This window comes from Silene latifolia, chromosome 8 (genome assembly GCF_048544455.1).
Source record: "Silene latifolia isolate original U9 population chromosome 8, ASM4854445v1, whole genome shotgun sequence".
NCBI classification, from domain to species: domain Eukaryota; kingdom Viridiplantae; phylum Streptophyta; class Magnoliopsida; order Caryophyllales; family Caryophyllaceae; genus Silene; species Silene latifolia.
The window spans coordinates 107,142,377-107,161,064 of NC_133533.1; the positions used below are offsets into that span (position 1 = coordinate 107,142,377).

Consider the following 18,688-nt stretch of genomic DNA (forward strand, 5'->3'; position numbering starts at 1 on the left):
TATTGAGCGCGTGTATCCCGATCTACTATCATTCTATTATCTCCACTATAGTGAATTTGTAGTCTTTCTCGGTTGGACGTAACCAATGACTTTGCTGGTGAACCATTATATGTGCGTCAACTTTACTTGTTATTTGTTACAAAGTATTATTATGTTCTTATCACCACTATTAATGTACTATTGGGTAACAAGACGCCTTTGTTACAACAATGGGTATTAGAATCCAAGGTTCTAACTTGGGTTCTTCTACTTCCGCATTGTATTTTAGGAGTTATTTGAGTTGTTGAGGGAGAAAATATGTTGGGAGCGAAAAGTTGAAAGTTGACATGTTATTGTTGGGTTTGCTGTGTTATTTGTTTAAGGATGGTAGTGTTGATGGTAAGGTTGAGTTTTGCTCTTGTACAAATCAAGTTATTGGATCCTCAAGATAAGCTACCAACATCTGTTTTTAAGCCTCGGTGAGGCGATTTACGCCCCTTGTAGTAGGGCGATTTGGACTCCATGTGTAGCTGTTTAGGATCTTGAAAAAGAATTGTTAGGACCTCGTAAGGGATAATTGGAACTTTGACGTGAGTTCGTTCTTTGCAGCTGTCGGGTCGGACTTTCTAGTCTAACATTGGTACCTAAGATGGGTGATTTGTGCTCACTTAGAACATTGTCTTTTGGTTTCGACTTGGATTAATGTTGCCTTTGTGTAGGCATGTTAGTAGTGTTCGTGACTCTTTTATATCAAGGTAAGACATTGTTTTGTTCATGGCGTTGGTGTCTTTTTCGAAACAATTTGGTACGACTATACATTTGGCCATGATTCTTTTTTATAAGAGATTTTGGAGTTTTGTATGCGTTCTTTTGGTACACAATTCAATCTTTAGTGATGTCGGGCATCTCGCTCATACATTTGTGTTGGTGTTTGGCCGGTAGCGGTCGTGCTCTTGTTAATTCATTATGAACGACCTTCTTTCGGTATCATATATGTATTGGGTACTACATTTACGACATTTGATATTTCTTATATTGGTTAGGCGCGTTTATTGCACACTTGATTCGTTTGTCTTCCGAGTTCAAGTCAAAGCGGAGTGCTAGAACAAGTACTAGCCCATATGATTCAAACACGACAATTTTTTGTTTTTACAAATCGTAGTTCTCGGAAAGAGGATCGGTTTGGAAAAAAATAGTCACTTTCTGAACTTGTAAACACGAGTTGTGGTCTCTTAAAGTTTTCGGATGAAAATATTGGGCATTTCGTGCAAAATGTCAAAACGAGTTGTGTTAAATATCATCGACACTTTTACCAATTATCGTCGACTATTAACACATCTTTCCAATATTGCCCCCATTAACTCCCCCTTATCTCTCTCTAAAATCTTTCTAAAACAAAAAAAAGACGGTTTTTCAGGAAAAAATCATATTTAATTTACGAAATTTTCGATTAAAATGGTTTTAATCATATCGACTAATGACGGTAAGAATGATCAAGTTAGTAACAATGTTCAAGAGATATGTTTACGTTTTAAGTTTATGATTTGACGAACGGATTAGTGATTATCGATCCTCGCGCCCAAAACTAATCTAAGACGGAAATTATCAACTTTTTTTTTTAAAAAAAAAAATGTGTCGAAAAAGGGCCTGGACGAAGAATTTTTTTGTCCAGACGGAAAATTTTTCGTCCAGGCGGAAAATTTCTTCGTCCAGACCGGGAGAAAAACAAAATTCCCGGTCATTTTTTTTTTGACTGGACGAAGAATTTTTTTGTCTGAACGAAAAAACATTTTGTCTGGAAAAAAAAAATTATGTTTCGACTTAGATTAATTATGGGCGCGGTAATCGATAATCACTAATCCGTTCTAATAATAACGATTCTATTCTAAACCACCGAAATCTACTAAGTAATTACAAATTTTAAAAAAATTAAACTAGTTTTGATTACTTGCGTCGTCGATTCCTTGAATTTGGTGGCGGAATTGAAGCAGTGGTGACGGAAATATCGTACTTGAAAAATAGAGGTTAATAGATGAGAGGTTTAGAGTGAGGGTAGATTAGGAAAGTCATTACAAATTATCAACAACGTTTAACAGGTTGAATAACAGAATGGTCTTATCTAGTAATTTGTGAAGCATAATAATTCTTCGTAAACAGGGCCCAAATTAGCATATGAATGAATATCTTGTTATAGTTTGTAGCCTGTGAAATACATTGTTTGGGCCTCCTACTTGAAAGCGCCGACATAAATTGTCCGATGTTCTTTGTATCAGTCACCTCATCAATTGTAATTTGGGCCTAATTAACAATGAGGGCTCAACCGAAAAAGAAACCATACAAAATATACATGGAACGTATGGCTGAGTAAAAAAACCGATTCTCCAAACCGATCCGATATTCGATTTGAATTTTTGGAGATCCGATCCGAAAGTTAAGTTTAGATCGAATATCCGATCTGAAACATTTGGTTTTGGTTTGGATATGAATCCCCTATTTACTAAATGAAATATGCGAAACTCCAACTTTTCCCGCCTAAAACATATTTCCTAGAATAGTTCTTGGTATTTTTAGCATATAATATAGGTGTGACATGATAAGTTATAAATAGATATAATCTTTTGCATTTAAATATTTATAAAATTTAATATTTCACATTCTGCACAAATTTATCTTCAATCTTTCCAAGATAAGGAAATTCTTTTTTTAAAGAACTTATTGATAAAACTTTATTGACTTTTTATGATAAGAAGTTGCGGCTAAAAAATATGGTATTAGTAAATACTTTTAAAATTCATTGACTTTTTATGATAAAAATTAACAGCTAAAAATTATGTTATTAATAAATATTTGTAAATTAACATCATTAATTTCTCGGTTAAAAAAAAATCAAAAAAAATACCCATTTTATTACTTCTTATGATTTTAATTTTAATTTTTATTTTTATCAAAATACATTAAGGAGAAACATGAAAAATAAGTGAATTGTCAATTTAAATTCTATAAATAATACACTAAAAAGTAAAACTTTACAAATACCGTGCATATATTGCACAGGTCTATATTAGTAATTCTATAAATACCGCGCATTTATTGCGCGGGAACTAAACTAGTTTAGAATTAAAACATTTGGATACCCGATCCGATCCGAAACTATAAATTTCTAGCATAATTTCGAGAAAATATAATTTTATCTGATACAACGACTTAATTAAAGTTTTATATATTTCAGAAATATGTAAGTGGTACTTAAATTTTATGTCGAGAACATTTGAGTAAGAATACTTAAGAAAATCACCATGTAAGACGATGAATATGATCGTATTTCAAACTTAATTTTAAGGTAAATTCCAAAATATGGATATACGCATCTGATCCGATTTTTTTGGATATCCGAAACATTTGGTTTGGATATGGATATCTGACTTCAGGAATTTCTAATATGGATATCCGATCCGAACTAGCACTTTGGATCGGATGTCCGATCAGTGCTTAAAAGTGTCTTTTAAGCAAATATTATAAATATAAATAAGTTTGTTTCCATATATAAGTTTGAGCATTTTTGAGAAAAAACTTTAGAGAAGTTTTATTCTCTTGGAATATAGGGGGATTTTAGAGTTTAATAACAAAATTATACTTTGATGAAAGGATAATGGTTTAATAGAAGAAAAACAATCTAATTTGTTTCCTTAATTAAGGAAGTGCTTTGGAGGAAAATATTTCATAATCCTTATTCTTTTAGTATAAGGGGGATGATAACAATCACTGAGACTGAGAGAATAGTATACTGTATTTAACATTATTTTACGCTTTTTTACATAAAACAATAGAATTAAATTTAACTATGTAGCAAGCTCAAAGTTACGTTACCATTGTATATATGTTTTATTCACTCATAAACCAGTCTTCGATCTACAAGCAATCGATGATCTAGACACGAGTAAATAGACAAAAGTACAAGATAATTTATCAAATTTAAGGTGAATCATTCACCTAAATATGATATTTTACAACAATAATTCTTTAATGCCAACTTTTTTTTCTCTAATAATGTTGACCAACCAAAAAAAAAAAAACTTGATGAAGATAGATTAAAAAACCTCTAAATCAAACGTCGTCGTTACATTACATAATGGTACAAATCTTATGTACTGTAATTAAATACTTGACAAATGTACTTAATTAATTAGTAGTAGTAACACCATTTGCCAATCTTGCTCTTAACTCTTTCCTTAATATTTTTCCAGATGGAAGTTTTGGAATCGAGTCCACGAAGAAAACCTTATTTATTCTCTTGTAAAATACCACCTGTACTCGAAGTAAAGTACCCTATATTAGTTTATATAAATACTCGATAAATTACAAAAGTTATTGTTCGATTTGAAACATATTTTCATATTCACCTGAACATATTACTCTGTATTATTTTAAAAGGATATGGTATTCGTGTATTACATTCGCTTCAAAATAATTACTTGAAAATTACAAATGTATTATTTATAAGTGTACTTTGCATTGTCTTCTAAATTCTAAATATATTATATATAGTCATTTTTGACATTTTTTCTGCTTAATTATCGTTGATAGAATGCAATACGCTATACATATATATCGAGATACTGACTAATAATCGTCATATGATATTATTTTACTATTTAAGCCCAGAGAGATTATTAAAAACGATTTTTCTAAAATGTATCTTAAGGGCACATTTTAAAAAGACTCAAATGGACATTTTTATGATAAATGTCACATTTTTTAAAACCCGTATTAAAAAAAAATTAATTAAAAATTACCTGTTTGGAGACATATTGCTTAACTTCATCCTCAGTAATCTGACGTCCATTTAACCTCACAACAAATGCAACTGGAACCTCACCAGCTGCTTCATCTTGCATCCTACACAATTTTCATATGTTTCTCTATTAATTTGAAAGCGAAACAACTCAACAAATTTACCACAACACCAGGGCCGTCTTGGTGGTTTCGGGGGCCCTGTGCAAAGTTTTAAAAATGGGGCCCCACGTTATAGATTAATTTTCTTTTTTATAAAAATTCTATTAAATCGAAATTTCAACTAAACCATCCTAAAAATAACTCAAGGTGATTTTCCAAATTTTTTAGGTCTTTCTAAGTGCTCACGTACTAAAATAATTTACATTTTCATATTTAATTTTTGCTAATTAAAATACTTTACATTTATCATATTTTATTTTTAAGAAAATCTGACCGATAAAAGAAATGGGTATATAAATGTGAGCCCAAAAAAAATAGAAAAAGTCGCTACTAGGTATCAAACCCGTGAACTTGTGAATAGATGGTAAAGTTCAAACCACTACACCACTACCTTTCATTGTGTATCTCATGTGCAGCTTATATTTATCTTATAAATACTATGGTTTCGAGGGCCAAAATTTTGAGGCCCTGTGCAGCCGCACGGGCCGCACAGGCCCAAAGACGGCCCTGCACAACACGGTAATAATGTAATATAATCCCTGTCATTCACTGGAATCATACCATTTGAATAAAAATACTCATTACATATATTCATTTAATTTAATGGTTTGATTCCAGTAAACGGGAGGGAACACGACGACACGTAACATCAACTATTAGCTCCCAATAATGAAATGAAAGGGTTAAAAAAATAGGGACATACGCTACAACAGCAGCCTCATGGATACTAGGATGATTGATGAGCATTCCCTCAAGTTCAGCAGGAGCAACTTGAAAACCCTTGTACTTGATCAATTCCTTAAGACGATCCACAATGAAAATTTCATCGTCGTCATCCACATATCCGATATCACCCGTGTGTAGCCATCCATCCTTGTCTATTGTGTTCGATGTTGCCTCAGGGTCGTTCAAATAACCTAAATAATAATATTAAATTACTTTGTTAGACACACATTAGCATTTCTTTGGTTTTTATGCCAAAAACCCTAAATATGACAAAAATTTCTCAATATGTCATTTACCAAAAACGACCCGTTTCTAAATTTCACCAACCCACACTGTCGTTTTCACTTACCTACCAAAATTTATGCCTAGCTTTCCAAAAGTAACACTATAATTTCACCAACAACTTTTGCAGTAACATCATAATTTTCACCAACAAATTTATGCCTACTGCATCAATGATGTTACTGCGTAACAACCATTAAAAGTCTAAAGTAAGTGAATGACAAAGGTGTATGTAATGATACTTGACTGAAGACTCCAATAATGGGGAATAAAACATGTGGCATGTCAATCAATCATCAAGAAATTGTTGTCAGAATCCCGACTTGAATCGAGTATTGTCAATAAAACAATTACTTCATCGAATAATACTTTTGGTAAAATTGAGTACAATGACACACCTTTCATAATTTGGGCACCACGAATGCAAATTTCACCAGGCTGATTTCTAGGCAAAGAAAGGCCGGAATCAGGGTCGACGATTTTTAAGTCAGCATTGCGTACAACCGTCCCACATGAACCCGACTTAACTTCCATCGGTTCCTTTGCAAATGCCAAACACATTGCAAGTACTGGCCCTGCTTCTGTCATTCCATATCCCTACATTTGACAGCATTTAATTTAGTCCAAATTCGAGTCGGGTAAAATTATAAAAGCTGACGAAGCTCCAACCGTTTACCAATTTATTTAAGTACTCGAGACCAATGATTAAGGTACTGTGAAATATAGGATGACTTAAATTAAAAGGAAACGACCAAAAAAGCAGGGAGTGTGATATATACTGTGTGTTTTGTCACCTACTAATACTAGAGTTGGAAATTCGAAGCTGTTTTCATAGCAATTTCATATAATTTGAGTAATAATGGCAGCACTGTCACGAATCGACCCATGCAAGCAAATTTAATGGCAACAAAAACATCACAAATTTCAATACGAGTAATTCCACGTAAAACTAGTTAAAAATAGGTCTAATTAAATTACCGAGGGTAAATAGAAATAACAAATTGGAACAGAAGGAATAATATTTCGTCATTTAGAAAAGAAAATACGGACTAGTCTTTATTAATCCCTCGTGTCACCCTTATCTTGATTGAGCTTATTCCATAGTGCACCAAATTTTCTTATTGGAGCACTAAGAACATTAGAGGTGCAAAAAATGGGAGGTTTGGCCTTAGTGTTTCAAGTCATTATCAATACGACAAGTCTTATTGAAGACCGACATATCCGTCGCAAGCTAAAAACGAGTGAAGTAATATTCAAGTGGTAGATAAGACAACAGCAAAATGTCTAGAGAGCAGCATTCTGCTTTTGTCTTATCTACCCACTTAAATATTACTTGACCCGTATTTAGCTTGTGACGGATATGCCTCGGCTTATTATTATTACAATTGCTTTTTGTAAAAGCTCTTTTATAGTGGAATGAAAGTGGAAAATAGTTCATGACTTCATGTTCCCCTTTGTGATAAAAAAATGTTTTAAAGTGAACTTTTATTTATTAAAAAGAATTGAAGTCATATTAATCTCTCAAGAAGTAGATAATATTTTCTTAATCTTTTGAATCTTTTTATATCCAGCTTAAAAAAATGTTTATTAATAATTTAAAATAAGTTCATATTCTCTAGCCTAAAACGTCATAGAAGATGGTGGGTATGTTAAACTTGTCATAACTTCGCAAAGAAAATACAATGTATTTTACAAAGGTAGCTAAGAATTTTAATCTAAAGACAATTGAGACACATATTTGATTCGAAGAACCTTTCAATTCATGTAATTAGTAGGTGAAAGATCTTGGACCTAATATAGTCAAATTTATGTTTTTTTTTCTTCTTTTTTTTTTGTTTTTTTTTTTGAAAAAGTCAACAATGCTACATATACTAATACTAACAAGTCTAGGTTGCTATAGGGGAAAAGACACAAAAGAGATGTCTACCTACATCTGGAGCAACGCAAAATTTCCGTTTATAACTAAAAATAGATCAAATACAATATCACATTCTTAATAGGACAAACAACAAATAGGGTAATGGGGGCCAAAAATATCACCACTTTTAAATTATTTGACCCATTTTTAATTATAGACAAATATATTCGTTTTATAGCAAGACTATCCGCTGCAGCAAATAGTGAGTTTTCATTATCCTTTGATTGTGGATTTTCATTTTGAGTGCTTTGTTTACTTGACTACGTGTAACAACTGTTTTGACTGCATGCGGCTAGGGGTGAGCAAAAATATACGAAACGGTTTTAATATACGGATACGATACGGTATACGGTTTCAATTAAACGAATTTCCGTATATACGATACGGATTTCCGTATATACGATACGGTTTTCAAAAAACCGTATCGTATCCGGGTCGAGCAAAAACAAAACCGGGTATACGGTTTCTGATACGGTTTTTTAAAAGGAATAAAAAAAACCAAAAATATCTTACAAAAACTAAATAATTTAACCAAAATCACTTTAACTTGTCCAATTTCTTTTCCCCTAATGCATTTGTTTAATGAATATTGAAATTTTGATTATTTTGATATGTAACCTATTATTAAATTTAAGTGAGGGTGTACCGGTTTTATCACGTATGCAATAAATTGAACAACAAACAACTGAAATCCGTATCCGGGTATACGAAAATCGGATATACGGAAAAACCGGGTATACGAAAACCGGGTATACGGTTAAACCGGGTCGGATCCGTATCGACAAAATTGTGAATTTAAAAACCGTATACCCGATACGGTTTTCAAAACCGTATCGGGTATACGGTTTTGCTCAGCCCTACATGCGGCCATCCAAATATGTGAACCATATGATATTCTACACCACTTATCATTATTTTTATCAGTTAGTCTTGCTGAAAACGTGTCGAAACAAGTGACGGGTAATGTCACTCATAAAATGGATAGGGAGGACAAGGTGGGACACCTCCATGTGCTTCCCTCTCTTCTTTATTTGGGTCATTTGTGAGAGTAAATGGTATCCGTCACTCCAAAGTGACGGATACGTGCCGTCTTCAATGAGATTTTGTGTTATTTTATTACCGACCCAGTTATTTGTTATTATTTATTTTCTGAACACTATCTTAGAAGAAAGGCCACAATACATTTCCTAATGCTAAAAGGGCTCCTTTTAAGAAAACCGTAATTATTGTGAAAGAAGACTCAAATTAAGTCACACAATAAAACTATTAAAATGAATATAAATTTAGTTTCTAAGTAACTCAAATACCAAAAAAATTTGAAAAAACATATATTCTCTCTCAGTCATAGATTGATTTATGATACATGACAATAAACTATGTTCAGAATAATAGACCTATTATAGCTCGGGCGACCAATTTACGTATGGTTTACAGTTTTACCTGAGACGAAGTTTATTACGGCATTATGATAGTGTAATAAAAGGTGAACTAATAACGTGAATAAGAAAATAATAATAACGTGAATCAAGATTTACTCAACCTCAAAATTATTTAGCACGTTATCATGTTAGACATGAAAAGCATAGGCCACCTAGTAAATTATGTCGTTACATGCATATTTAATGTTTTATATTTAATTCAATCTATGACGTTTGTAGTTTACTGCCACAAAAAATGTATTTTAGACCAAGTCTTGTGGGTGGGACACTGATTTATTTTTTTATCTTATGATAAATCTAACACGTAGTATAAGTTTCATTATTATATAAATGTTGCAAATTCACGTATACCATATAAAAATTTAAAAGGGAATTCAATTATGCATGTAGTAAAATGTAAATCAAAATTTACCCTACATTCCAAGTCATTCTCAAGTTAAAAAAAAATCCGTGTCATGTAAATAAAAGACACTTAATTTGTATTAACTCGAAGCCCAAAACAATATCATTATACTCTTAACTCTCTAACAGATAAACTTTAATTATAGTGAAACTATTTTTCATGCATTTTAATGTTATTAATAACGTTGTTCTTAGTCGTATGAGGAATTGAGGATGGAGTTACAATATTCATTTTAAACCCCTTAATTAGTCCATTTTTGACATAAATTAAACACATTAATATACGTTACGGGTTAAAAAATACGGTCTCCTAAAATGTACAAATCGACATACACGTTTTACTGTACGTTGTAGTTAATTTGTGGCCAAGTGCTAAACACATTAATCAATTACCACCTCTTCTTACTTTTTGCACCAAAAGGTCCAAAACTAGATCAACACATAAATGTTGGAGTAACAATTACTCGTAGCATTTATAGCAGCATCATAAACCTTTATTGTATATATATATAGTGACATCGAAGTATCAACTTGCATAACCTTTTTGACCTTACACCACCTCAATCATACCATTATGAATCATAACTAACCATACCTTAATTTCAACATATTACTATTCAAATCATATTTTTAACATTAACACGAATTTAGTAAATGATCATCGATAAAAGTGACCAGTGACCCGTGACGGAACCAAAATGGGATAAACAGATATCAAACCAGAGTAAATAAAAAAGTAAAACTCGGAAATTTTAATAAAACTTAAAAAAATTGTTCCATTATTTAAGAAAATGATCGTCTGGCTGTCATCCCTTTGTTTTATTTATCTTTAATTAAAATATCTCTTAATGAATATACGAACTGTAAGGTAAAGAAATAATCGAGACTGAAAGAGTAATATACCTGGCCAAGTTTAGCATTAGGGAGTTTAGCTCGAACGGAATCTTCAAGTTCCTTTCCCATGGGAGCAGCACCAGACAATATAGTCCTCACAGACGAAAGGTCATATTTGTCCATGTCCGGGTTCTTAGCAATAGCTAAAACGATAGGCGGCACGAAGGGTGCAATCGTAACTTTATACTTTTGGACCAACTCCATTAACATGTGTATCTCAAACTTAGGCATTACCAGAATCGCGGCCCCCACGCGTAACGCGCATAACAAAACCGAGTTGAGCGAATAGATGTGAAATAATGGCAAAACGCATAGGACAACGTCTTCGTTATGGAAATAAAGGTTAGGATTCTCACCATCCACTTGTTGTCCTACACTTGTCACTAGGCTCTTGTGCGTGAGCATCACGCCCTTCGGGAGTCCCGTGGTTCCGGAGGAATAAGGTAAGGCGACCACGTCGTCTGAATTGATGTCCACCTCGGGTAATGTCCCAACCACCTTGTCCTCCATCAGGTCCCAGAAGTATTTATCCTGGGGCCCGTTGGTGGACGGGGCGTCCACCAATATTAAATGAATGTCATTCTCTTCACAATATGTTCTCACCTTGTCAGCAAATGCTGACTGAGTGATCACGGCTCGAGCCCCAGAGGCTCGAGCCTGTTTCTCAATCTCACCAGAGGTGCAGAAGGGGTTAGCAGTCGTGATCACCCCTCCTACAAAAGATGCCCCGAGGAATGAGAACACAAACTCGGGGCAATTCTGAAGGAGGAGCATGATCACGCTCCCTTTCTGTACCCCTAACCCATTACAAAACCCGGCTCCCACCTTCCTCGACGTTTTCTCCACCTCCAAATAAGTCCATTCTCGACCCGTTGGACCGTCGATCAAACAAGTCCGGTCGCCAAACTCGGATACATTTTCGAAACAATAAGTGTGGAGGGGGAGGTGATTTGGGATGTAAATATCGGGAAGTTTCGATCGAAAAATGTATTCTTTGTTATGGTGACTAGCTAAAACTTCAAGGTTGTTGTCTTGGATTGAACCCATGATCTTATGATTAAAAATGTGAAAGGAAATAATAATAATAAGGTGACAAGAAATAAGGAGAAGGTACGTCTAAATGTTTGGACCTTCCCTGCCTTTCTGGGTGTGTTGGTTAGGGAGTTAATATACGAAATTAGGTGAAGGGTAGAGGGTAGTGGGTGGAGCAATTTTGGGTTGGTTGATTTATTTATTTATTTTTAAAAAAATTAAAGAATTTTGTTTATGAGTGATCATTTTTTTTTTCATTTTAAATAGAAAGTACGTTGACGAAAGGGAAAACATATATGTGGACTTTGTCAAATTCGTGGATTTTTGACCAAAAAGAAAATGACATGTGTTGTAGTTGAACCTTGTTTATCTACGTGGCGAGTTTTAATTGGGTTAATTATTAAGGAGCTAATTGTGATTAAAGAGTTTTAAGGTGAAAGGGGTTGGTGGGGTGAGCTATGGTGATAAAAAGCAAACCTAACAAAATCAACTTTGAGAAAAAAAAATTAATAAATAATATTCGAATCTATAGAAAAAACTCGATGTGTGTAATTCAAGTATCGGATCTATATTCGAAATTTGTTTAACCCGAATTAATCGAAGTTAGACTGATATCGGCGTGCATGAAAAATAAAAAATAAAAATCAAATGAATTTAAAGTGGTTCTACTTAAATCAAAAGAGACTCATTATCTCATAAATGTCTTCTGAATTGTATGATATGGTCATTTAGATCATTAGTTATATTTTCCTTAAATACGAAGTATACGGATCGAGTATGTTTATAATGAAGAGATATTGTGCCATTTTATTTCCAATGGAGTCAAAGATTCGTTACTTTTTTATTCTGAATTACCATGGATAAAGCAATGACTCACTAAAGTAGTTGCGTTAGTTTCTCTTGTGAAATGTCAGTAATTTGATGCAATTCTCGATGCAATTTTCATATTGGGTCATTCGGAACGAAACAATTTCTTTGTGTTGCTAACACAAAGGCAAGACTGCGTACATCCTTATTTATCCCGCAATTTGCAGGAGTCATTGAGTCATTAAGGTAAATTAGGTAATGTTGTTGTAATGAAGAGATAATGTGAACTTTGTCCCACCTTGTTCATATCAGATCCAATAATTATCCAAGTTGAATTCCATCTAATCTGATATTGACTTGATTAAATAGGTATTGATTTACAATAGTACGTTACAAACCGATTATTTTTTAGGAGTAATTAATCAAAATAAATGTAAATTAGTGTCCTTTTAATCTATCTAAATGACACTAATTTAGATATTCATTAGCACGTCTAACACAAAACGTTTACTTGCAATTGGGACTTAGAAGGTCAGATTTGACTAAGAGAGTGCGATGTTGGATTTCACCTACCAAGAGTTGGTGACAAAAAAAAAAAAAATTGGAAAAAGTTTAGGTGGAAAAGGATACGGAGTACATGATATTTTTTCTTTTTTGCGCATGTTTTAGTACCAAAAACAAAGTCCATACTTTTAATAAGTATGTTAGGACTTAGGAGCATTATATTGGAGAGAGCACGATGAATTGAAACGAGACAAACGAAAATAAGTTATGGAGTAATTATCAATAATTTGTGAAATTGATGGTCTTTTGAGATTTAAGTAATAAGAGTACCATTTGAAAAATGAGTTGTTCACATGTGACATGTGGTGATTTGGATTTATTAGAAGACTTTATATTAACTTTTGTTCTAACAACTAAGTTGAGATCCTATCAAAAAAACTAAGTTGAGATCATGTCACTAATGCTTTTTTATTAGTGTATGCATTACAATTATCCAAATTTTATATGGAGTATGTTAATTTTATTATTACTATGCATTAGTATTACAAGCAATTAACCAAATTAACTGAATTTGGTGTGTAGTAGTTGCTTGTCTAATTTCTTAACTACGAGGTTAGGGGTTAATTTTTTCTATTCATGGGATTGAGCAAATTAGGCAAATGTAATCGATCTAGTTATGAAAGCTGATCAAAGATGTTAGTGTATAACAGACTAAAAGTTATTCTGATTCTCTAGATCATGTTTAGTAGTATGTTTGTTATGGTGTTGAGTTTAGGGGTGTTCACTCAGTGGTTCGCATTAAAGATCAGGCCGTATTTTATTTAATCTGGTTCATAATCCACATATTTACTCTACTTTGGTATTCGGTCCGGTCTTGTACCAGTATTGATTTTATTTTTATTTTGTTTACCCTTATTATATGATACGTACTTATCTAGTAAGAAGATAATATTGGTTATTCGATCATTACAAACTTTTTGAGTTCTAATTTTATATAATATAACATGTCGATGGCAGTGTATTTTGTCATTTGGTCCGGTCCTGTATTGTTCACGCGTTTGCCTGATCTAGACCATACCAGATATTAATATGTTTTGATCCTCCATTCACCATTTAACCCTTATTTGGTCTTCGCTTAAGAGAGTTTGGTCCGGTCCGGGTCCTAGACCAATGAACACCCCGAGTAGACTTATTTCAACTCTATTAAATCCCAACACCTCTTAAAATATGAATATTTTCTTTGTAGTTGTGGAGAAAACCATTTCATGAAAAATCTTTTATGCATGGAAAATCTTTTATCCAGAAAGTGGTGACCCATTCCGATTCTAGATTTCTAGGTAGGATCTTACGATTCAACTTGCCTCATTTTTTTTAAAACTACAATATTAACCTGATTCTACGTCTTATGATTATCCGACCCGATTCTATGTTAATTAGTAACCTGATTCACACGAGAAATTCACTATTAAGTCCGCCCTTAATATAATTAAAGGTATAGACCCGGTCCCTGAGATTAATCAAGTTCGCTGGCATGCTATTTGGAAATTGCCCGTCCAACAAAGAATCAAATTTTTTATTTGGCTAGCAGCTCACAAAAGAGCTATGTGTAATGTCGCTAGAGTCCGTCGCAATCTCTCTGATGATCCAAGCTGCCCCAGATGCCTCGCTGAAGAAGAAAATATGGACCACGTCCTACGCCTATGCCCGTACTCACGCCACATTTGGAGCTCACTTGGTATTCCCTCCTCTCTTTCTTTGTTTTATGACATTTCTTATAGCGATTGGATTTCGTTCAACGCTAGCAATAACATAGACGTGGGAGTGGCTGATTGGTCTATGAAATTCGCCATCACTTGTTGGTGGATTTGGCGATGGAGAATAATGTTGCCTATGGTCGAGCTCAAGAAAACCCAATTGACCCTATCCCGTTTCTTCATCAACAATTCGAGACCTCAAAAAGTGCCTTCGACAAGTACTCGCTATTTATCCCTAACCCCGGCCATAGGACCCGAGAAGTGTTGATTCGTTAGCACCCTCCTCCCTATGGTTGGTGTCTCTTGAACACTGATGGCGCCTCGAAGGGTAATCCAGGTCCAGCTGGGTGTGGTGGCATTATTCGTGATGATACAGGCAATTTTATTACAGCATACATGTTCTCTGGTGGGGTATGTACTTCTATGAGAGCGGAGATGTTGGCTCTGGTAACTGGGCTAGAAAGAGCGAGGATCCTTCACATCGAAAAGCTTTTAGTCCATATGGATAACGAAACCTGCGTTAAGTTTGTTTTGGAAGATCAATTATTGAGCAATAGCCTGCGTCCCTTGGTTCAACGTTGCAAGGAACTTATTCGATCATCTGGCTGGAGAGTGCACTTACAACATGTTTTTAGGGAAGCAAATCGGGCAAGCGATTGGTTAGCAAATCAAGGTGTTCAGTCCTCTACTAATCCAAGTTTTATCGAAGTCCTTCCGGATGACCTCAGATCGATTTTGCGCAAAGATCTTCTAGGGGTTACTACCCCTCGTCTAGTCCACTAGTTATCGGGTTTTACCCTCTTCTGTACCAAAAAAAAAAAAAAATAAAAAATAAAAAAATTATGACTTTAGAATAGAAAAAATACCATAAATTGGAACCATGCGTAGGTTCATGAGAAAATAATAGTGTTGAGATTTAAACACGAGATCTAATTTAACATATTTTGATCATAATTATTATGCATTTTAATTAATTTATAGGGATTTACAATTCTATAATATGATCTTATGATTCGAATATAGTAACTTCACCATCTCGATCCGATGTGAAAGAGGTTAAATTCTTCTCCCAAAAAGATAAAAAAATCTACTCGTTTTAAGTCAAAATAGATCTACTTATTACATACTCGTACAAAGTATAAGCTCAACGGAAAAGGACATTGTCTAATGTTTACCTACTACACAACGCAACATGACGGTCCACATGCGTCACTTGCAAATCATACAAACATCGTCGTGCTCAATTGTTTACATTGGACCTTTTCCAACGGTGGTTTAGACTTTAGACTCAACCCCATGTGTGCTTTCCTATAAAATTAAACAATCTCTAATGGAGTATAATATGGTCATTATTAGTGTTAATTAATCCACCTAACTTAAACGCTAATTATCAATTTGACAAGTAGATAGGACTCATAGGAGGCACATCGCAGCCCTACACTTTTGACTCATGTTATTAGTCACTGACTTTGTGGTACTCTAGTAGGGTTCAAATACGGGTTTTACGATTTGACGTCAAAGTCGATGAAACTTGTTATGCATGTAATTCCATTTAATTTAATTTAAACTAATCAACCTCGATTGTGTTGATAAACAAAATGCAAAGAAATGGGATATACAAGAATGTATAATTGTCAAAATAACTAAAAAAAACGGAAATTTCTCATGATACTCATAACTTTTATCAAATTTCTTAAAAGGGCGCTTGATGGCTTGATGCGATATAGAATAGTGCAGTGAACGAGGAATTAGAGTTCTAGTCGTACAACCATGTCGAGTTGTATAGCTCGGCTAGGAATACCGTTAATTAACTTTTTTCTAGTTAATAAGGCAATTGTATGCACTAAAAGTTTAGTAATCGATAGAATAAAGACTCCGGTTAAATTAGTTTTCCTACTCCCAATTAAATCTCGCTTAAAGTTAAATACTCCATGTCAAGCGTGTCTTTAGTTTCAATTAACCATTGACTCAAAATCTAGGCGAATTTCTAGTCAAATATCGTACTTTATTCAGTTTAGCGCGAGTCAATTCAGCTCAACTCTACTCAAATTAAGGTCATGTTCTTTTCAACTGATTTAGCTGAACTAAACTGAACATAATAAAATTGAAATAAAAGTTAATCTTTTAAAAGATAAGCTGAATTGAACTAAATAGACCTGAGATAAACGCTCCTTTCAGCCGAAAACACTTGCGCCTACATCTAAAGTTGGCAATCCGTGCCCATGCACAGTGGAGCCCGGCACGCACCAGGCCCGGCCCGGCCTCTGAAAGCACGAAGGATTATAGCCGTTGTTCAGTTGTTCATTGTTCTCTGTTGTAGAGTTGGCAATCAAAGCCAAATATGGCAATTGGAATTATAGAGCCGTTAATGGTTGTTGCCTGTTTGTTTGCTTATTTTTTTTTTTTTTTTAATTCAATTCATTTATTCACAATTCAATCCATCTCTCTATTACTTATCTCTATAAATATCATTTCTTAATTGTTTAATTAAATTTCTTTTTTCATCATTTCTTAATTATTTAATTAATTTTTTTTAATAGTTCTTAATTATTTAATTAAATCAAGTACATAAAAAAACAAGTAATCAACTACATTAATATTTAATTAAAAATATATTTAAATCGTTAGTAATATTCATCATTTATAAAACAAAAAATACAAAAAAAATATATCAATCATAAAACATTTTTTTAAAAAACAAATATATATATATATATATATATATATATATATATATATATATATATATATATATATATATATATATATATATATATATAGAAATAGGATCAAATGAGTTAGGGTACTTTTGGTGAGTTACCCCTCTAAATCTGGACCATTCATCTAACATAAGATATGTGGCTGAGATTTAATCTTACATCTCATATATAAAGCAAATTTTGACACTTGAACTTCTTTTTTTCCCACTTTTTTCAGTCAGTTTCTCTCTCTCTCTATCTCTCTCTCTCTCTCTCTCTCTCTCTCTCTCTCTCATATTTTTCGTTCGTCAGTTTCTCCATTTCTCGTCAGTTTCTGGTGTTCTCTATTTTCGTTCGTGCTTCTCGTCAATTGAACTTCAGTTATTGTGTTCAATTTGTTCGTCCTTCTACTCCATTTTCGGTTTCTCTCAACAGGTAATCAATGAACTCAATTTTGTTCGTCCTTCTAAATTTTTCCGCTGATTTTGTATTTTGTCCTCTTCTTGTTTTCTACTTGATTTCTTTTGTTTGCTGTGTTTATTCTTCATTTTGTTTAGTATATAGTTTAATTTGTTTTGTTTTTGTTGTTAAATTAAATTTTTTCAATTTTTCCGCATAATTTAGGGTTTCGTAATTCATTTTTTCATTTTTGTATCTTTTCTTGAGGTTTTTCTCTTTTTGTCTTGAATTCCTGTACATTCTAATGAACATATTGATGTTGTTATTGTAATGTATTGATGTTGTTATTGTAATGTATTGATGTTGTTATTGTAATGTATCTGTGCTAGTTATTGTAATTTAGAAAATCTGTTATTGTAATGAGTATTATTTTAGATATTGATCTTTTGTTAGTGTTTAAAAGTCAGCTTTTAGTCAAGTCCAGTTATTTTAATATGAAAAGTTTGTTATTGTAATATATTGATGTTGTTATTATAATGTATTGTGATAGTTATTGTAATATAGTAATTTAGTTATTCTATACGTAGTATTATTTAGTTATCATTTTAGTCAAGTCCAGTTATTGTATTACTGTATGCTGATTATTGTATTATTAAAACTCAGTTATTGTATTAGTTGTTGTCATATTTTTTTTGTATATTCTAATAATTTTGTATTATGTTGCTCAGTGATACAAACAAATGGGTCCTAAACGTAGCAGGGAGCCTGAAGATGTTAATCAAGATGATTTGAAACGCTCAAAAGTAAATTTTCCTAAAAAGAAGCTCAGTAAGGTTCCTGGAACTTCAAAATTGAACATGTGAGTATATGTGTTCTGCCCCCTTGTTATGAGTTTCTCTT

General features: G+C 33.2%; 1 protein-coding gene across 1 annotated transcript; it reads right to left on the bottom strand.

The window, feature by feature from the left end:
* Nucleotides 1-3,825: 3,825 nt before the first annotated feature.
* On the bottom strand, nt 3,826-11,861 carry LOC141597215 (4-coumarate--CoA ligase 1-like). Its single transcript, XM_074417587.1, has 5 exons — nt 10,603-11,861; nt 6,339-6,537; nt 5,636-5,849; nt 4,773-4,875; nt 3,826-4,284 (listed from the first exon to the last, which is right to left on the bottom strand). The coding sequence occupies exons 1-5, from the start codon at nt 11,638-11,640 to the stop codon at nt 4,159-4,161; spliced, it is 1,680 nt and encodes a 559-aa protein (XP_074273688.1). The 5' UTR covers nt 11,641-11,861; the 3' UTR covers nt 3,826-4,158.
* Nucleotides 11,862-18,688: the final 6,827 nt, after the last annotated feature.